Source organism: Poecilia reticulata, chromosome 14 (assembly GCF_904066995.2).
Source record: "Poecilia reticulata chromosome 14, P_reticulata-male-v2, whole genome shotgun sequence".
Classification (NCBI taxonomy): domain Eukaryota; kingdom Metazoa; phylum Chordata; class Actinopteri; order Cyprinodontiformes; family Poeciliidae; genus Poecilia; species Poecilia reticulata.
Window position 1 is genome coordinate 11,391,096 of NC_088843.1, and position 22,494 is coordinate 11,413,589.

Consider the following 22,494-nt stretch of genomic DNA (forward strand, 5'->3'; position numbering starts at 1 on the left):
CAACTGAGGTGCGAAAATCTTCGCACCTCAGTTGCGAAGATTTTAAAATTCTTCGCAACTGAGGTGAAATTATTGGGGGGGACGAATGTGACTCTCTTCAATATTGGGGGGGACATGTCCCCCCCGTCTCCCCCCCTCTTCCTACGCCTATGTGTATGACCAATAACTGAGACTGAACTATTTGGATGTTTTCTTGATAATCAAGTGGTTCCACAATTTGGTAATATCGATCTAAATTACTAGTTTTATTAATAATTTGGTGTCACTTTTTAAAGTTGTGCTACACAATGTTGAATTGCATGCTCAGTTAATCACACAGCATGCTTCATGTGTTCTTGTAGTAAACACTGCTGGGCTTGTTTGGTGCATGTCGAACTGGGTTATACTGGATATTTTTAGTACAGATACATGTACTTTTAAACTCATAATTGTTCATCTTTGGAACAAAGACAAAACATCAACTTTAAAAACAAAATATTTCATTGTTGTTGTAGAAAATCAGTCAGAGAAATAATCTATTATTCTCCCTAATGTCAAAATTGTTTTATTTTTTTTCTGTTTTATTCTGCTTTTTAAAATTCTGCGCAGATATTGTAGGAAAATGCAGAAAAAATAAAATACTAAAACAACTAGAGTTCAGTTCTGTAGTGTTATATTACAGGGAGGAAATGTGGAAAGCCAAACCAGCCACAAGCAGCTCCAGAGCCACAAGTTGAACTCTACTGTCCTAGTCAAAGCATACGACCTCTACTGTCATAACAACGTGAAACAATTACAGTTTAAAACGCTTTCACTGAGAGAGGAAGAGGTAGTACACTGAAAGCTAACTCTGCTTTTGAGTGAAAAATATTGACTTTGCAAATATTTTGTGATGAAATTAATTCCAGTTGAAATGATTCTGCCTGTAGCAGCGAAGGCCCCATTTCTAATTTACTTTTCTGGGTCAAAGTTTAAGTGTGTTTAAGCAGTTAAAAAAAAAAAGAAAAGAAAAGAAAAAGCAACGGTTTCGGGTCAAACTGCTACAGTTTCATTGACTCTTGTGTGAAGCCGAGGGTGAACGTCAAGCCTGCACCTGTCCTCATTCTGCGAGGCCTTACTGACACAGTGCACCATGCTTATTTGCCTTTATGGGTTTTACTCTATTTCCATCCCACGTTCTTTGTTGCTGCTGTGGTTGTTTTATTTACAGTAAAACTTTCATCTTCTGTTTCCTCTTACACCGCTGGAATATTGTTCACCAGCATGTGACCCTCAGCTGAAGACACGTCCAGAAGCAACAAAAAGCAAAAAAAGAAACTTTCTCATTCATGAGTGAGTAACCACAACAAGAGTCACTTACTGAAATTAGCAAAGAGGATACAATTCTGTCACTTTAACCATCAAACCTGTTTAACAAATGTTTTTTTATTTACTGATTTTTTTTATTTGATCATATGGCTAAGTGTTTTTAAGGGCATTTTATATGTATGTTGTCTGCTTGGAATCCTTTAAAGTGAAGAGACGTTTGCTGCTCTTGCTCATGTTTCTGTGCTGGGATTAATAAAGCTTTGGCTGATAGCAAGGTTTTCTCCCACCAGTCGTCACAACTGGGAATAGTCTGTCTGCCTGTATTAGCGGCATAAGAAATCGACTCTATTTTTAAAACCCATACTGAAACTCACCTTTTTACCATCCTGCAGTTCTCTGCCGTATAATGTGATTTCTCTCCGGAGGCCCTAAGGATGTCAGACTATGCACTGTCCTCGTCTCTTCTTCAGCATGCTGCCTTTCTCCATCCACGCCTCCTGCATTTGTTATTCCCGCTTTCTGTCCCCGTGGCTTCACAACCCACAAGACTCTGCTTCAGTCGTTCATCGCGTCCCGATCGTCCCACTCGCCCCCCTGCTCCTCGGCTGACTCCGATCCGACCACAAAGCCGGTCTCTGCTGCTGACATGTGGACCTCTACCTCACCGTTCGGGGTCACAAAGCACTCGGTGGGACTTCTCCGTTCCCCCTCCACAAGCAAGACGTGAACACAGAGCGCTCAGCTCCGCTGAGCTGCAGGTGACTCACATTTGAACGTCACGTCTCTCCTCTGCCTCGCAGATAAACAAGATACGCTCATTCGCTGCGATGCAGTCGCTGTTCAACACAATACTGTCATGTGAAACTGTCATGTGAGAGTGATGGCAGAGCGTTATCAACACCCTCTGCAGGACGCGAGGCTTCACTTGTTTGTTTTTGTGATGGTGCATTTGTTGGCGTGTTCTCAGCTAACGTCTGACCCAATAAAACCAAAGGTAAAAGAGTGAAACTTTAAGCCCTCTTAAGTCTGACATTTAACACAAACTTGCAGTTGATAAAAGCATCCTGAGTCATTTTCTTGCCTAGATGAACAAAAGTGGTCTAAAGATATCCTGAGCCACGCCGAGATCAAGAGTGTCTTTAAAGGGCTGGTTGTGTCAGAAAGAATTGATAGAACTACCCAGTCACAAACTGTTAAGATATTAATAAATGGTTGTCTCTGTATTTGATGAGTTCATCTTGAAATGACATAACATTTCATATATTTTCACCTGGTGCAGTACAGAAAAACAAACTGCTGCTATGTTGGAAAAAATAATGTTTAAAAACACAACTGTAATCCTGAAGGTTATTTCTCTAGAGCCTAGATCAGGGGTGTCAAACTCATCTTCATTTTGGACCATATCTAAAATCTGAGTGCTCTTAAAGGGCCAGTTGTGCCAGAATATACTAATAAAACCAATTATACTGTTCCTTGTTATTGTTTTAGTGGGGGGATTTTTGCAATCAAAATTGTAGATTTTGTGGTGCCAATTTAGAAATGTTTGTAAGGAATTTTTGTGTGATGTTAAATGTGATCTTTTATTACTCGTCATATCAATTGCGGATTATAATTTCACATTAAGTGAAGTTGAAGCAGCAGTCACTTAAACTCAATGTTTTTGACCTATTTTGAGAAACTTTGCATTATAAATAAATAAATTTTAAAAAAAAGAAATGTGGAGATTTGTTGATTTTGATTAGTGAAAAACTGGAAGGACTTATTGATGTCATTTGGAGTCTAGAGGGCCACATAAGCAGCTACAGTGGGCTAGATCTGGCCCCCAAGCCTTGAGTTTGACACATGTGGCCTTAGAGTATAGCTACAAAATGTTTCAATGTTTTTTTTAAGTGATTTTATGAAACAGACCAAAACTAAAAAAAAAAGCATATAACTATACAGCAGAGGGAAAATGATACATGATCTTACTTTTATAACTACCTCCCTCCTTTAATCTGCTTCTGCTAAACAGGTTCAGCAGAATACTGTGAAGTGTGTGGCTGTATGACAGAATTAGTCAAAGTTTTAAGGGATATTAATGTTTTTGTTAAAACAGCAATTTCATATCTACTTATATAATAGAGCTTTTCGTTGGTTTGGACTCCGCCTTATCTCATCTCGAACTAAACACAGTATTTCTCACCTTGCGGTACACTTTTAACTTCTGCGTGAACTAAGGCGTAAACTCACATGAAACCTCTCTGACTTTATGAACTGCACTTGGAATAAGGATTTTAAAATTAACCTCTTTCACGCTCACTAAGAGGTTTAAGTTTCCTCCAAGCGGAGCCTCGCTGTAATCCCGGACATGCGGCGCTCCTGTGCGCTCACTCAGCCACTCACCTTTTCTTACTTCCCTCTTGCTCTCTCTGCCTCCAGTCCAAGCGACTCTTTCGATACAGCAGGTTCATGTCGCTGCAGGATCGCTCCTCCTCGCAGCCTATCACAGCGCAGTGTAGCCGCTTGCTTCGCCTCTCTATGTCACGCAAGAAATGCTCGACTGCCACATCCTGGGCAGAGCCAGAGCTCATGGTACAGGAGAAGACTCTGGAGGAGCGGGTGTATGCCAAAGGCAGCTCCCCTCTAAAAGAGAGGGAAACAAGAACAATGCGTATGAGCATGAATCATCGAAGGAACTTCGTCTAGTAGCTTCCCGGGGCTGATTGAAGCCGACAAGACTGACAGCTGTTGACGCACAGTGTGTGGAAACAACAAATGAAACCGAAGTGAAACCAAATAATTAGCAGAACGCGAAGAGAGGCAGTTCATTACAATGCTTATTGGGTTATATTAAACCACCCTGTCCGTTACTGCAACTGACAGCCGTCACAGCGGGGAGACAGCCATGCATGCATGATGAAAGTTGCTGTTTTGTTTACCCCGACTGCAAGTGTATTTATACTTTCATTATCCAGTTATGAATATTTGAGTAAGCAGGGTAACTCAGCTGCAGAGCAGCTTTGGCTGCAGGCCCTGGGATGGCCTATCTAAGCTTGCCTGCTAAGCAGACAGTAATGTGGTTTGTCATATGTAGCGCACGCACAGCTTCCCATTCACGTTAACCCTATGAGAAAACAGGCCTGTTGTGGGGCAGATATTTGAGAGTCCAACCGTGTATTCATGTCAGAGGATGTGAGTTTGCAGCGCAGTTGGTGAAGAAAAGAACAGCTGTCAGCTGATGCAGCATGATGCCAGTGTTTTTCCATCAGAAATAGAAACAGAGTTCAGATGTGTCTTAGTGGAGAACGCCGAGGTGTTTTCGCTGGTTCCACTTTCTCGAGCTGCGCAGAATCGTTTGACAAGTCAGTCTGAATATGTTACCGGATGTGGAAGCTTGTGTGATTAGGAGACTTAGCAATGCAAAAAAGTCTTCTTTTTTTTTCTCACGCAGATAAAACTTTTATTGAACATTTGAAACCCTCCATTTGAAAAAGTGAAAATAAAAGCCGATGCATGTAAGTTGCAGATCTACAAAAAATAAAAAAATAAAAAACTTTTTTGAAATCCTTTCATATCACAGCAACCACAAAGTATACTTTAGGGATTAAATGTGGCAAGATACACTCTGTGATGTAAAATTGTGAAGTTGAAGAAAAACTGTGCATGGTTTTCAGCGGTTTGAATAAAAATCTGAAAAGTGTGGCATACACTTATGCCGCCCTGAGTCAACCCTTGATGTTATTATAGCTGCAGTGTCCATTCAGTACTTTGCAAAACAGCTCAAAATCAGTCAATTTTAGAGTCTTGTCACAAATTGTCTAATAAATTTAGGTCTTTACTTTGACTAGGCCATTAAACAATGCAATAAAATATTTCACATCTGCTTTAAACTTTCGCACAGGGTTACTCTGACCTCTCTGCATTATTCATCATTGTTGAGGCCTTCATGGACCATCTGTAATTATACCAGCCAGAAACGATTTACTAGCTAGGAGCGTTTTTTGACTGTGCTAAATGTTATTTATCAGAGCAAAGGGGGTGAACACAGTTTTTTTAACCAATTTATTTTTATGTTTTATGTTTTTGTAAAATAATTTAAAGATTCTTCTTGTTGTGGCTTTATTTTAAACTTATCTGTTGTAAAGCAGTGGCTGAATTATAATATCATGCTCCTTTGAGGAGATATTTAAACAACATTTAGACACCGTAAAACTTAAATGGCATCCCTCTTGATCATCAGGACCGTTTAACTTACATTAACCATTACCATGCCATCTTAAAAACTCACAAACTGTCAACCATGTCTTTCCATAAAGACAAGAGCTAAACAGTGGAAGCAGCAGGCACCGTCGACGGGGCCAGGCAGCGTGCTGATCTGTGTGTGATTCCCGTCATGGCCGCAGTGTGTCATCCAGTGTGTCAGCGTTGCTTCTGCTATTCCTGTATCCCACAGCCCTGACCACAACCTCGACCACTGCTGCTTCCATGCTTGCTGACTCAATGTTAATTAGGTTAGAGAGCAGCGACTGGAGGTGGGGCTTTCGCTAAGTGTGGCTTTGATTTTGGTTTCTGGGATCTGGCAGCTGAGCCGGCAGGCCTACAATTGTTGCATTATGCACTGGGGGGTAGGGTTGGGTGGGGGGGTTGGTTTACAATTAACCAGTCGGACGGAACATGCAAAACTCCACATACCTCATTAGACGTGTCCGTATTAAAAGAAACTTCCACAATACAATCTGCTCTCAGCCCCTTCGTGAGACAACTGAACTCGGAGCATTTAGCAAGTGGCTTCAGGGGCATCTGCAGGGTCAGGAGGCGCATGAATTCCTTGTTAGGACCAGAAGGCAGATGGAGTCATGATTCACGCAATTCAATCTGCATGCAACGCTGCATACTACTCATTCATGAACATAAGCAAATGCATGCACACACCTACTACGCCCCACAAGGCCCCTCACATGCCAAACACACACACACACGCACACACACACACACACACGCACACACACGCAAGCACACGCACACACACGCATGCGTACACGTGGTGTGAAGCAACAACAGCAGATCCACTGCATCTGATTCAAATGTTGGTTCATGTTAACAGAGAAAACAGAGAATAAAATATATAGATCTTTATCTTCAACTTGTCACGTCACTATAATCTGAAAAGTGTGGCCCAACTTTATCCCTGACATGTCTGTTGCGCTCCTTGGTCTTCAAGATGCTTCGTGTTCGCTTCGTTTTCAGTACAGTTTTACTTACAGTCAGATTTCTCAATAATCAGACTTCAGAGGGGAATTGGTCAAAAATACATTTAATTTAAGGGCATCAGATTGTAGGGGCATCCATATGAATCACATTTCAGTTTGTGTAAAAATAAAAAAAAAAGCATGCATTGCTTCTATTTGACAAATATGCGTGACTGCATGACGTTTGCATTTATAACTGGACACAATTTGTGGAGAAATGTAACACTTTTGAGCGGTACTGCATCAAAAATAGTAATGGAGGTTCATTTTCAACGGTGAGAGAAGCTTCAGCAGGCAGAGAATATGTCCATGCAGTTATGGTATTCATCTTTCACTAATAATGAACTTAGCACTTTGGTGAGGTTTTATGGTGTGGACCTCTGCCCTGCAGCCGTCATCACAGCTGTTGGTCCAAGTAGAGCTGCAGCACCAAGCTGTGAGTGGCACAGCAACACCGCTGTGCAGACGGACACACCAGAGCGCCATCCTGACCTTGAACAGGTCACACCATATTCAACATAAGCACTTAATTCCACTGGGCTGCATTGTGTATTTGTGAAAATTGAACTTTAAATGGCACAATTAAAATGAGTCTTTTCACACAGCAGTTAGCTTTAAAGAGCTAGCAAACAGCACAGGACATATTGTACCAGGAGCAACATGCGTCTCAAAGAGTCGGCTGGGTTCGCATTTCGTCATTGCTTACATTGTTAGTTGTTGCAATTTAAGTTTGGAAAATTATTAAGTGATAAAAGCTGCAGTAAGCGTAAAAAACCCAACAAAAATCAAACCTATCTGGCAGAGCTTGTTTAGCTGTGCTCAAATATCGCAACAATTCATGTAAAGCAATTTCCAGCAATTCAACCCGTCAGTCAAAAGTGATGTAGTTTGTCACAAAGTGAGAAAAAAAAAGAGGAGAAAATAGCGCTAGGATGCAGCAAAACATTGAGGAGAAGAATGAGCAGCTTGAAGCACACACAGTCAGAGAGCAGGGGATACTGAGGCAGCGCCACAGCGACGGGAGGGGCGTCTGGTAAAAAAAAAAAAAAAAATGGGGGAAGCCGACAAATGGAGAGCAAGAATAAGATTAATATACTCTGGTGAAAACCGTATCACATCTAGACTGACTCTGAGGGGTACCTGAGTCTGAGACTAATAAAACAGAGGGAGCCATGAGGAAGAGAGGATAAAGAAATACTGAAAGGCAGTCAGACTAAGAATGGGGGGTAGGGAGGTGAAATCAAGCCGCTCACACTGTGTGTGCTGTGTGTGGTCTCCTAGCAACACTCGCATTTCTTCCTCCGCCGCTGAATGTACGATGCAGGACGTCAGGCTCGCCGTACGACTTGGTACCTGGGAGAAACTTTGCAGGAGCTTCAGTCGTACATCATCAATGGCGTGTGCGACTCTGAAGTGATGAGAGTATCTGCACTCATCAGCCCCAGTGATGCAAACGGCGACGACGCTCTGACCTTCACACCGCATGTAGGTTTTAAACATGTAGAAATATCTCAGCAGTAGAGAGTGTTACTAAAATGTTTCTTAGCGCCTCGGTCCATTCTGTATTTACTGGAAAGTCAACTTGATTCCCTGACCTCATCGCAGCTCTATATTTATGACAATATAAAAACTATTCAGTAACTTTTAGTCCTGATTTGAAGTGTGGATATGAAGAAATGAAGACATAAATTCTGTCGCATCTATGGAAATGCTCTTTGTCTCTGATGACTCCCTCTTTTGTTTATAGCATATGAGTGTTGGGATGAAGGATGTATAATGCATAACATAAGGACAGAGTGAATTACTTTTATATGAATCCTTCTTTTACTCCACTGAAGAATGATCTCACCATTTGGGACTGAAAGCTAAATGCTCAGCATATATTTTTTTTCAGATTTTCATCAAGATATTTGTTTATTTATAGGTGGCAATTTCAAACTAAATTCTTAATTAGCAAAGTGATATTTAGCTGGCTGTAAACTAAATAATTAGTTGGCAAGTCAAATAGTTTAAAGAAGTGAATATTTAGTTTGTGTAATACTTAGGGTGTGGTCGCCTTGTAGCGACCACACCCTCCTTGAGTCCCGGTTTGGAAGTCACAGGATCACCTGGCCCTATTCATGCCAGCATTCATGAAAATAAAGAGTTTAATTACATTTGCAATGAGTCGGCGTCCCGCCTCCCTTCAGCTTGTTATGGTTTCCAGCAAGCCCTAACAGCCTTGTTCCAAAAACTGCGAGGATTTCCCACACTTTGCCTGGCTGTATGTCTTGCTGTTTTGACTTTATGTTCCGGATAATTTGGCTCATATCCAGACGCAGGGAAGAAAGAAAAGAAGGTTCTCATCAAAGGAAACCAATTCAATGCCAATCAAACTACGCAGTTTCGCTTTGGCCAACGGGGAATTTCAGAGAAGCACAAAATCTCACCTCCACCTGTGGATGCGTCCCTCTAGTCGCCGAGGAGAGTTTACTCACCAAACAAACCACTAGCTACATGGTGACACACGTTTATTTTTGCTTTTTTGCAAGTACACAAAAGCTTGCAAAATATTAATGGGCAGATTTCTCACACTTTCTGTTGAGAAAAGTGTGAGAAAAGTGTTAGCAATGGGAGTTTAGCAATTCCCATTGCTAAACTTGCAATGGGAATTTGTTGTTCTTAACATTTGGTCAGTGGGATAATTTATGCTGCATCGGGTTTACCAAGACAGTTTTGTCCACCAATTCTTTCCAGCCCCACCTATGCTTATACAAATATTCCTTAGAAGTAATATAAGGGCAATATCATCATCACCAGGGCTGCACAGTGGAGCAGTTGGTAGAGCTGTTGCCTTGCAGCAAGAAGGTTCTGGGTTCGATTCCCGGCCCTGGGTCTTTCTGCATGGAGTTTGCATGTTCTCCCTGTGCATGCGTGGGTTTTCTCCGGGTACTCCGGTCTCCTCCCACAGTCCAAAAACATGACTGTCAGGTAATTGGCCTCTCCAAATTGTCCCCAGGTGTGAGTGTGTGTTTGCATGGTTGTGTGTCCTGTGTGTCTCTGTGTTGCCCTGTGACAGACTGGCGACCTGTCCAGGGTGTACCCTGCCTCTCGCCCGGAACGTTAGCTGGAGATGGGCACCAGCAACCCTCCTGACCCCACTAAGGGACAAGGGTGAAAGAAAATGGATGGATCATCATCACCAATTTGTTTAATTTTATATGTGATGAATGAGATGAGAAGCTACTTTTGTTAAAAAAAATATTACTTTAAAAAAACCCTGAATTGACTTGTGTTTTGTTTAACAACATGAAACAAAAGGAAGCCCCAACGACATTCACTCAAATATACATGTATGTAGATTTTCCTCCCACAGCGTTGTGCAAATTGAGTGCTCTTTAAATTTTTCACGAACCGTGACCAGAAATATCCTCCAAAAAGCTTTCCCTAATCGTGCTTGGCCCCGTGCGACCAGGACAAAGACGTAAAAACTCTCTGAAACGCTCGGTATTTGTCGCACGTATGCACATATTACTTCCACCGTGTGTGTGCATAAGTCAACACCTGTACAGAGAGTGGATCATGAATAGTGTATAGCATGGAGAGTCGCAGGAAGCTGCTATAAAATAAAAATAAAAAAAACAATCTAATGAGCTCTTGGAATGAAAGAGATGAATGTGTAATCTCTGTTTCTGGTCAGAAGAGACGGGCGTGTCAGTGACCTCCCAGTCTCCATTTCCCACCCTGGCTTGCCCTCACCTCTGTCCCCTTCTGCCGGGATCTGCAGCAACCAAGGTGACCTACTGCACTTAGCATATATGAGCACAGAGCAGCTTAAGGATGTCGAACCTCTTCTTCTTATTCTGTTGTTCATCATATAAGAGAAAAGAGGCAGGCTTGCGAATGACATGCGAGCAGAAAACAGAAAAAGGAATAAACCCAGAACAATGAAGCTGGAAAAATAAAGCGTGTGAGCAGCGCCCGCGCTTTCTCTGCACGACAAAGTACAACATTTCCAGAAGAAAGAGTAAAAAAAAAAAAACATGACCGAGATGTCACGTGATACACAGAGCCATGGTCCGTCGATTTGTTTGTTGTGTTTTGGGTTTTTTTCCCCGTCTGCTAGCTGAAACCCAGACACAGCAGCATCGTATATGGCGCTGCAGGGAAAAGAGCGAGGCTGAAAAACTCCTTAATGCTCACGTTTGTGCACGAGGGGAAAAGCTCCTCTCTGCAGCTGCACACGCTTCACTGAGCCAGCATCCTTCTCCTGACCAAGATTTTTTTTGGGGGGGGGAAGCGAACAATCCTTCAGTGGTTCCTGTTTCTCTTTGTCCAGCTTCAGGTTTTACTTTAAAGATTTACATTTACTTTAACAATGCCATGAAAAAAGGTCTCCTCCTGGTTTTGCTGTTCTGTAAAACTTATTAGATCACTGAACAAATTTTAATGAGGCAGAGATGACCTGAATAGATTTAAATTCAAATAAGAATTTCATTTATTAACGAGGGAAAAAAACAAAACAAACCTGGCCTGATGTGAAAAAGTAATTGCCTCCTAAATCAAATAACTGATTTACAACAACAACCATCAAATGTAGATGTTGTTGTAAATCACTGTGGAAAAATTTGGACCTGGTTTTCTGTACAGAACTTTGTAATTCAGCCACTTTGGAGACTTTTACAGCAATAATAGCCCATTTAAGGTCATATCATGAGTTACGTCAGGACTTTGACTAGACCTTGTGCTTTGGATAATTGTCCTGTTGAGAAACCGAAGATTTCAGCATCAAGTCAGAAATTGATGGCTTGATGTTCTCTTTGAGGATATTCTAGTAGACAGCAGAATTTGAGCTTCCACTGTTTTCAGCAACAGGGAGTCCCACATCATCACTCTACCACCTCTGTGTTTCTACAGTCTGTTAGTTTTATGCAAGTCCACAGTATCTTTTTGCCAAATGTCTTGCAGATCATTGAGTTCTTTGCCCAGGAACTCTCACACTAATACAATTTTTGTCAGTCACTCTTTCTTATCGTCAAACTATGAACACTGATCTTAACCAAGAAAAGTGACGTCTGCAGTGATTTAGATGTACTTTGCTCTGTTAAGTTATTTCTTGATTCTGCAGGTCAGGCAGCGATTTAATCAGGGTGTGACATGTGGAAGTGAATTCAGCTTTCTAAAAAGAAAATTAGATCACAAATTCACAAGTAGCAATTATGTTTTCACGCAGGGTCAGACTGGTTTGGAGTGTTTTTCCCTCTTATAATTGAATTTCATTATTCAAGAACTACATTTTGTGCTTATTTGTTTGACTGTTTGCTAATTTTAAAGTTGTTTTCTGATCTGTAATATTAAAAGTGTGACGAAAAAGCAAAAACCGAACAAATCCGTGAGTTTTGTTTTCTTTTTCTATAACATTATAAATCTTTAATCAAAACAACCCATGCAGAAGCAACTGCCTGTGAACCAACATGATGTAAAGGTTTTTCTATGCATCTATAAGAAGCCCAAAGCTCTATATACCGTAGCACCAGGCTGTCCCTGCCACAACATGACAAACCTCATAAACTATTCAGCAACAATTAGGCAAAGTCCAATAGCCCAAAGCGAAACAGGAATCAGATGAACATCACAGTGCACTTAACATACGATTTGCCTCACAGCTGTTCTTGGTGGGCTTGACTCACATCTTCCCAGAGATGATGGCAAAAGCAAAACAAAACAAAGCATAACATGCCTTAGAAAGCTTTATTTGAGGGGGAATAATCAGCTGTCAGAGTTTGAAAAGGATAAAAAATATACCGCAAAAACCTGCAAGGCACAATTTTGTTGACCTAAAGGAAACTAGACGTAACAAAAATCTAATGTTTTTAAGTCTGTTGAACGATTGCGCTTGGTGGATAACCCTGACCGGTAATAAATTAATAAATAAGTTTTTTTTTGGGGGGGTTTTTTTTCAAATAAAATAGCCACACTCATCTGGGTTTCAGTGTGTGGGTTTGGTTGAAATAACCAAATGCGCAGTTGTTGGTTCTCACTTTAACTGGGTTAATCAAGCTCAAAGCTGATCGATTTTCTAGAGTTAATCACATTTATCAAGCCGTTCGAGTTTGATCGTCATTTTTTCATTAATTCAGCACAACAAACACAACAAGCACACACACTACCCACCAATTTATTAAGCACCTCCATTCAATCGCTTGTAAAAAACAGAGTGAATCAGCCAACCACATGGCATGAACTCATCTCATTTCTCCTCAGTTTTATGCCCCCCGTTGCATTTGTCCAATGGCTTTTCTTTTAACTGGCTGGTGATGTCACAGCAGCGTTGGTGTGATTAGCGGAGCCAGGTAGGCCACGAGTGGTCGTCAACGTTTGAATCAGCCTCCTCCTTCAGCTCAAAAAAATCCCCCGCTGAGCGGGTCACAGCGTAGGCTGTCTAAGCACACGCATACCCACACACACCGCTCTCCCACCTCATTCTTTTCTTTCTCCTGGCCCGGTTACTTCAGCCCAACGCTGTTCACCAGCATTTTAGTAGTAGGTTATTAGTGGCTCACTTTAAACCGGGCAGAACGTGAAATGAAAGCGTGACTACGGGACAAAGTCGCCAGACTCACTGCAGCTTTACTTAAAGAGCCTTTCACACCACTTGAACTTTTTCATGCCACAGAAAACCCGTTATGTGATGGTCCAACACAAGGTAATGCACAAAGTGGGACATTATTTTCAACATTTTTACAGCAAAAAGTCTGGAAAATGTGATTGTGTTTGTAGGGTCACCTTTCACTGCGACCAGAGTCACACGTCGCTGGGGATGTGACATTTTTCCCCCCTTTCTTCTTTGAGAACCAACACAAGCTCAACCACGTTGGATAGACGGCAGATAAACGTCAATTTTCAGCTCTTGCCACAGATTCTCACTTGGATTTATTTTGAGCCATCCCAAAACATCAACATAGTTTGAAATAAAGATTCATATTGCAGCTCTGGCTGGATGCTTAGGGTTGTTTTCTCACTGGAAAGTGATTGTTGTTTTTGCACATTGTAACAGACTCTCCCCACAGCATGACACTGCCAGCACCATGTTTCACATTGGAGATGGTGTTTTCAAGTTGTTGATCCTTCCGCATCATCTGTATATGCTGCATATGCATGTTGTTTTGCAATAAATGCCAATAAAACAGACTGAGGTTTGAACTGCAGTCAGGAAAATATGGCAAGTTTAAACTAGTGTAAATATTTTGCATTGCATTGTGTGTCTTCTGCTGCTTTGACTGCCTCGTAAAAGTTTTTAAAGTATCAGACGGGCATGTCAATCATCTGCTTTATTGGCCCCACATGAGTGACTGACAGGTTCTCAGCCCAGGGCCTCAATCGGGCAATTTGTTTTCTTGTCATCGAGTTGTTCAGGTATGTGATAGAAATGAAAAAAAAAAAGGGGGGGGCTGAGGGTGGGCAAATGACAGGCGATCGCAGATTACAGACATTAAAGTACCAACGGTGTCAGCGTTTAGCTACATTCTACTATAATTGGAGGTCTGGCAGATAAAAAAAGTGACTGAATTATGATCAGAAGCATGTATCTGTGTGATCTTCAACGGCGAGACGGCTTCTGTGTCTTCTTCTAAAAACACATTTGTCTTGTGAACAGGCTGTTGTACGAGAGTGAAAAGTCTCTGTGTTGTTTGCAATGTATTGCTGATAAAAATAGAAAGAGAAATAAACATTAAGAAATTCTCAAATATGTCTCTGATGAATGAGGCAAGAAGACCATAAGAAGTCCAGCTTCAAGTTTGCCAAAATCATCCTCTTAATACCAGAGCTACGAGTTTAGACAAAAACACGCACCACCTCGTGCTGGACTGTCACTAAGAAATACCCAAAAAATCCACTGAAGTTTGTGGCAAAAAGTGAAAGAGCTACAAATACTTTTGTGACGGCTCAACAACTACATTAGGGTCTGCGAAATCTGAGATCTAAAACATGCTTGTTTTCAGAATCAATAAGTGGAGAGTTTATTTCGCTGACAGGTAGCCAAGCACGTGGGATACATTTCAGCGTGAGGCACGACTGCTCTGACATTTACAACACATACTGAAGATATACTACAGCTCAGATTTGCATTTCTTTAAGTCGCTGCGTGCCGGCGCCTCGTTCGCAGACTGCTCCTGTTGTCTTGAGTTCTTCCGCTGCTTCACTCTGACCTTTAGCAAACTAGCAGACAATAAATTACCTCTACAAGAGATTTCTGAGCTCCTTCTGCTCCCCCATCAGTTTCAGACACGTTTTAATATAGTGACGTCTTAGTGGAGGAAGGATCGGGCAAACGTATTCTTCACTGTTTGCAGCATCTGGCAGCCGCCAGGAAGAAGTTTCCACCTTCTCTAAGTCTTCTGAAAAACATTCAAGGTCTTCTGAAGGTTTTAGCATAAATGTAGAACATTAATGAGAGCGAGCACATTAACATGCTAAGCTGGGCCAAGCAGTTTGCATTTCTAAGCAAGTGCATTAAAAATATACAAGTACTTTAGGGCTAAAAGCTCAGTTTAGGATAAAAAAAAATACATTTAAAAAAATCTCTGTACCTTATCTTAGTGAATAATCCCGTAAAAACAACAAACATGAAGCAGTTCGAATGGCTTCAGTCTGGGCTCTCAGTGCCAGCAAGAGGGGAAGAGCTGCTGGTGCCCAACTTTATTTATTTTGCAGAGTACCATGCAAAATGACTTTGAAAGGTTTAATGAGAGGAAAACAGAGGGAAATGAACAAAGATGAGTTGCCTCAAGGAAAACATTACCACACATCATTACCCTTGACTACACTGCAGTGAAAACTGGATACCATAAGACGATTACTATCCAGAAAGAAGGGGCCCTTAAAAGGAGCATTTAATTTGAAATCCCATTGGTTAATTTGTCCGCATGCATCCCAGTCATCTTCAGCTCAGATGCAGCGCAGACATGCATGAGCTTTTAAAAGCCGGAGCGCTCTGGGAGAAAAAAAAAACAAAAAAACATTCAATAATGTGACTGCAGAGGGAGCTCCCAGATGAAGCAAGAGAAGTAAGTGGTTATTTGTAAAGCTAAACGAAGCCCCTTTATCCTCATCCTCATTTTGTACAGGAGATCTCTGCCTATTAAAAATTTGCCATGTTTTTTTTTTTCTTTTCATCAGATCATGCATCCGGTGCATCAGAAACAACACAACAAAAATGATGCTGCATATGTCATATGCATATGAAAGTAATGCTAGAAGCTATAGAAGCTATGGCAACACTTTATTTGACGGGGTGCGCATAAGACTGACGTGACACTGACATAAACGTGGCATAACACCTGTTATGAACATGAAGGGGTTTTTATGAATGTATATGACTGTTGTCATGAAGTGTAATTTTGTCAATAATGACACTTTTCATGCAAAGCAGCTTTAAAACTTGTATTAAAAGTCCATTAAAAGTGTCAACTTTGCATTATTCGGTATTTAACAACACTTTTAATGCAAAGTTGACCATTTTGATAGACTTTTAATACAAGTTCATGACGTGTTGTGCCATGTTTATGATCGCGTCATGTCAGTCTTATGCACACCCCGTCAAATAAAGAGTTTCTGAAACTATTTGTTCTTGTAGAAAGAAAGAAAGTCGCAGTGGTTTTGATACAGTCAACTGGTCCATGTCTCCATGTTTTTATCAAAGTTTAGCGTTAGGCAGTGCAGGTGCAGAGCGAAGAGCCAGCGAAGACAGCAGACAAATGAGGAAAGTACCTCCAGATGTCTGAGGCAGCATTTGTAACCAGGACATGGCTGGTTAAATGGCGTGCCCTTTAATCAAGGCGCCATCAGGAAGAACCTTTACCGTTACACCTATTTATAATGAGCGCTGCGACCGATCTGAGATAATGAAAAGGTAGTAGTAGTAATCTACAAAAAGTAGTCTTGCAGAGAACTTGATTAAAAACTGGGGCTGTTATATCACTGAGATAAAAAAAAAACCCCAACAATATCTGCTTCAAGATAAAATTAATATTATTAGTAGTTACTTTTAAAAATATCATAAAACCAATCCATAAAAGTTTAAATAACAACATTAATGATGCATAAAATGAAACTGGTGTAGAGTTAAACAGCGTAAACAAACTTCGGTACAAGCATAAAACTATGCAAATTATTATTTTTTTGGCTCAGCATGGAAACATCGTCATTAAAAACGTAAAGGCATGCATATTAAACACATCCACACTATTCTATCGGTTTTACCACTAGCAACTGGATATCATCAATAATGCATTTTCCTTTCATTATTTACTCTTTGATGAGTATGAAATAGAAATAAATTGCTTGTTACTTTAAACACAACACTGAATATTCCTGGTTGAGGAACTTGTAGCCGTCAGTTCAGTTTCATCCGCTGTCGTTAGGCTCTGTGCTAACTCTCCATTTTGCTCTTTTCTACCCCAATTTTGTACCTTTATGTTGCCATTTTATTCCTACTTTCAATCTTTTTTTTTTTTTGCATCAACCAAATGTCTCATATCAGTGTACCTAAACATCAATTTATTTCTTCTTGTGTTTTATGACAAATTAATGTCAAATAATCATAAGAGGCCAAATATTTCATGTATTTGTTTTTCTGAAGACTTTCTATTTCTACTTAGATGTAACTACATTTGTAACTCCAGCTGGTTTCCATAATGTCTTTGAGTCACATAACCACATTTTACATTTTAAACTAAAAATAGAAATAGATTCGAGGACGTTTTACTTAAAATAATTGGTTGCAAATGCAGGTTGAAAATGACATAAAAATTCATCCAGATCAGTGCTAAATCTAATCATCCTATCGTGAACTGCTCCCTTTTCTCTTTTCTTTTTTTTACCTGGTAAGGTCAGGTTAGGAGCCACAAAACCTGAAAAAGTAGAAAATGATGGAGCTGCAAAATGGCCAGAGCCCAATTCTTTAGAACCCAAAATATTATTGAGAACAGACCAATTATTGTCTATGAAGCTCTGGGAGAAAATCAACTTTTCTACCTTTCTTTCACATGTTTAAAAATGCAAGATCTAGTTAGATTAACAAAACAATTTATGCATAAAGATGTAAACCGATGGGTTAAATGTAAAAAAGCCCGATTCCATTTGGAAATGAAACTATATAATGTCCTTATCGTGAGCAGAGTGAGCAGGCTGTAAAAAATAGCTTAAAATGACACATAAAAAGAAATTACAAAACTAACTAAACAGGTTCTTGTGTTTTATCTTCAAACAATTGTTTGACCTTCATTTACCTGCACTGACAAGGTTAGGATATAAAGTTCAGTTTCACAAGTTTCCACTACACAATGATTAAAAGAGAAAGATCCCATTAAGAAAACGGGTGAACTTAAACGACAAATCAGTTAATCAAGTCTTCAGCTGTTTCTCGATCTGAACAGCATGTTGGCTAAAGGGAAGCCAAAGGTGATGGTGAGATTTACGACAACAATTTCTGGGCATACAAATAATTTCAAACAAATCACATTGAATGTGAAAGTGTTTAACGATAGGTCGTTTTAGAATCACAACAAAAGAAGAATGAAGTCTCCTAAAAAAAACAATAATAATACAATGTAGACTAAAGCGAGCGGATCCTGACGGCAGCTGTCTTCTTTTTAAAGTGCACCAATGGTCAACAGGAGACATGTGCCTTAGTATTACTAACCTAATGCCCTGCTGCTGCTCAAATTCCAAGGGCGCAGTCTGTTTGGGTGTTTTAGGAAATCCACAGGAAAAAAAAAAAGAGAGAAGAAATCCTCTAATGCTCACCAGGCATGGCTATCCTGAGCTTAAAATGTCTGCATCATCACTGTCCTCTCGTCCAATCAGAGCGCTCTCGCTTCTCCAAACGGTAATCATCCTGCTTTTTTTTTTTTTTTTTTTCAAATTAAAAATGATCCACTGCAATTACAAGAATTGAATAATAAAGAGAATATGCAGATCTGCTCAAGCCTGCCCGCTCCCTCTCACCCAGCCTGCGTATCTATCTGCTCTTTTTAGCGGACCGGAGGGGCTTAAATGAAACACAGAAACGACTGAAATACAAACTCAGAGCCGCTGTCCTCAGATTTAATCAAATCTCCGGAGTGAATTTTAGGATCACCAGGTGAGCACAACAGACAATGACAGGTGGTGCAGGCTCCAGTCCCCGTCCCCTCCTCCCTCTGCGCTGAAGACACACTGCTTAGCGTGTATATCTCAACACACGCACTCAATGACCCCAGATTCACAGCTGCTCTCACCCTTCCCTGCTCCGCTGGTTTAACCAAACCGCACGCAGAGACACATCCCGCTCCTGAACATGTGTTAGCTTAAGAATAATAAAAAGGCGTGGAAAGGAGGAATTTGATTTTTTTTTTTACTCTAAAATCTGCATATCCAAGGTCAAAGCAGGGCTGCTGGTAGTTCACCTAAATTCAAGCTCTGAACATGAACAACCGGTAAAGTTATATCTTCATGTCTTTTTTTAAATGTTCAAACAGGATGAAATGTGCTTTTAATTCTCTGTTTGGTAATAGATTAATGAGTCACATGACTGCTTAGCTTTGGATTTGTAGGCTGAATTTAGGATTTTCCTTGAAAACCACGAGCCTTTTTAATGTTTCGAATGAAAAATAAAGCTGACGTGCAAATGTAACCACTTTGAAAGAGCTCTAGCTAATGAATATATATCTACATTTTTAACCTCTATGTTTTACACTGTAAAGAGAATTTGGGAGCTTTGGTGGGGGAAATTAAAAACTATTTTATTTTACTTTAGCTAAAAAGTTAAGTTAAAACTTTCTATTGAAATAAGTTTATTAACCTTTAAGGGACTCATTGACAATTATACAGCAGTGTCAGAAAAAAAATGACTATATGTCTCTTGGATTGAATATTTGAATATTATTATTACAATAACAATAACATTTTAAGCCTCAGCAAGTTTAGTGAAATTGCTAATGCAAAACTCAAACTTGCAGCCAAGCCAGACTTCTAAACTATACTTGCAGTTTCTGTGCTAAACTTGCTAGCATGCTAGCAAGTTGAACTTTGTAACCTTGAGGCAGCCTTTGCTAGTAACGGGTTAAATCTTAGCTGTTTACACGGTTCGTCACCTTGTCAAAATAGATTTGAACTTTATTGCTATATAAGTAACATTTTGTGCTTTGACAAGTTAAAAAAAAAACGAAAAACCAACTTGAGGCGAGCTGAGCTTAGCTGGTCTTTTCAAATGTTCAATGCGTCTTAGCTGTTGTTAGGCTCGACAACCCACCTTGATAAAACAAAAAAGGGAGATACAAAGAACGGCAGAATTGCTTTGATTCTGCCATTTTAGAGGATTTTAGAGAATAAACGGCCCGCTTAAGGTCACAACACAACATCGCAATCCGATTTAAGCCACTCCAAAACCTCCCGACAGTTCTCGATGTTCTAAATCTGCAGCGCTATTCCCCTTAAAATTCTCCTATGGATACAATTTTTTTGCCCTTTCTCCATTCCTGCAGTTAAATTATGAAACCCAACCTTTACTGAGGCAAATGATGCCTGGCAGTTCAAGTTTTTCTTGTTTTTGGTGAGATTGATGCAGCCTTTGAGTAATTTTGGTAGGTCAACCAGGTTCACCACTGTTCTAAGTTTCGTCTGTTTGTGGATAATAATGTCTCTTGCTGTGGTTTGGTATTCTTTAACCCACTTCTTGTTGTTCTTTTTAAGTGATATTTAATGCTGGTAGTCGGGGTGTGGCTAGTAATAGTGAATTCAACTTTGTTTCTTTTTAGAAAAATGTGGTTGACTTGTGAGATAACAAAGGTGACAATTAGTTGGATCAAGTTGCTTTGAATAGGTTTTTTTTTTCAAATATAAATGATATTATCAAATTAAAACCGCATTTTAGATAGGATTTGATTTGTTTGATGTCAACAAGAAGCAAATACCTTCGCCCTCTTCTATAGCTGAGGTGGGGTTTTTCCAGTGTTGGTTCAATAGCAGCCTCTAACAGAGAGATTTAATAGATCAACAATAAAACCAGATGCTTTTGAAAACAGACAATTGCTTTAAAAAAAAAAAGGGTGGGGGGTTTAAATTTTTACAATCCGTTTGATCAGCGCAGGGTGTGAACGCAGAGAGAAATCTCTCTGTGGGTGTGCTTTTCCATTCTGAGTGGCAGTCACGCCCGTGGAAAAATGAGCGGGTTGAAACGGTGCTGAGTCGTCTAATTCTGTGGGTATTTCACAACTGATCAACGTGCTTTAATGTTACAGGTCCACAGTGGTTTACTGCGGCATTTAATGGAGCAATAATCGAGGAATGGCTTTTCTTTCTTTCTTTTTTTGCTGAGGGGAAAGAAAAATCACCAAAAGATGTCCAGACACCTGCACCTCCCAAGACGCGCCAACACATCCTCACCTGGCTGCGCGCACACACACACACACACTTACGCACACACACATCACAACGTCACTCGTATTTTCACAATCGCAGAAATACCGCCCATTCCCCCCGCACACACATTCAACCTTGCTGTATTTACAGCCCCACTCCTCTTGCTATAAGCGCAAACATGCAGATGCTTTTTTTTCTTTTTTTGTCCTTCCTCCATCGCGCCATGGAAATGGTTCCCAAATTACAGATCACTGTCACTATTTTGGTTCGACTTTAAAATAAAAATAAAGAAAACAAAGCAGAGCGTGTTCATACATATCCAGTCAGCTGATGATGGCTGGTGGCTTGTTTTATGGTGAAATATTAATAAGGGCTTGTCACGACTGAACCCCCCTTCCCCCCCCCAAAAAAAGAAGCGCTGCGCGGGGATCATGCTGGCACATCTTCCCTCTGTTGTCAAGAAATAAAGGCCCCGTATCTCTACCGACAGAGGCTGCGAGTCCTCAAGGTTGAAAAATCCGGCTTGTGAGCTCACATCGGGCTCGCTGTCAGCCCCGGACTCTCAAATTTACGCGTAAAAAAAACAAAAAAACACCAATTAGGCCCGACGTCTCTGCGCCATCCAGCCACAAATTCTCCTCCGCTTAACATACACACACACGGACGGCGCATTTTGGACGCTGACAGCTGGCTATGTGGGGTTAGGTGATGCGGTGATGTACGGAGCAAAACACGGGCCTTGGTAGTATAATAAAGGTGTGATACATACCTGGGAGAGGACAGGATCTGGTTGGCGCAGAGGCTCTATCCAGTTGCCCAGACTCGTAAGAGTGGGGAGTTAAAAAAAAAAAAAAATCAGACAACAACAAAACCACGCCGGTTGTTGATGACACAGCTGTCTTGGCAGACAGAAACGACGGGGGGGGGTGGAGAGAAGGGAGAAAATCCAATCGCAGATGTGTCAATTGACGCGGGGGACGAAAAATCCGAAATTGGGACGTGGATCACCGGACTGACGCCTTTTCCTGACGTGAAACCTCTTCCATGTTCATAACAAACAGCGCGCTGTGTGTATTCTACTGGAGCCGAGGCGCGGCGGAGGCTGGCCGGTGTGCGGTCTGCGCGCAGCCCATGATGCTGCTTCAGAGCGAAGGTACACAAACCGATCCTCGGCGAGGCTCCGACAACTCCGAGGGAAAAGGAGCCATGCTTCCAGTTCAGTTCAGACGGTTCAGAGAGGATGAGGAGAAGAAGGAGGAGGAGGAGGAGGAAGATGAGAGGGGTAAATAAAAACGTCAAAACAAAAATGCGCAGACATCAGCGCGCTGCGTTGGCTGAGGCGCTGGGCATCCTCACCGTGCATTTGCATTTATATTAATATTCATGCAGAGGGGCTACTTCCTCAGAGCAGACGACTGCTTGTGTTTTCGGAAGGAGGGGGGGGGAAAGCGTCAGAGGGGGCGCTGAGTCCAGCTGTGGGGAGATGCTGCTGTGTTTCTACTAATAATAGCGGCGGATTCACCCGACGTGTCTCTGCGCTTATATTTAAACTCTGTGCTTCGTGGAAAAACATAAATAAAATGAAGCAGTATTGTTA

At 41.0% G+C, this 22,494-nt stretch overlaps 1 protein-coding gene across 2 annotated transcripts in view; it reads right to left on the reverse strand.

The window, feature by feature from the left end:
• Positions 1-22,494, reverse strand: part of nyap1 (neuronal tyrosine phosphorylated phosphoinositide-3-kinase adaptor 1) — a 46,226-nt gene that overhangs the window by 17,673 nt on the left and 6,059 nt on the right. The window contains exons 1-2 of one of the 2 annotated variants that reach the window (XM_081615685.1): positions 21,667-22,339; positions 3,670-3,909 (exon numbers count right to left, since the gene is read on the reverse strand). In XM_081615685.1, coding sequence (XP_081471811.1) covers positions 3,670-3,857 — 188 coding nt within the window. In that variant the 5' untranslated portion in view covers positions 3,858-3,909; positions 21,667-22,339. Of the gene's footprint in view, positions 1-3,669; positions 3,910-21,666; positions 22,340-22,494 lie in introns of those variants that run through there. The other variant, XM_017308634.2, reaches the window with a different exon arrangement.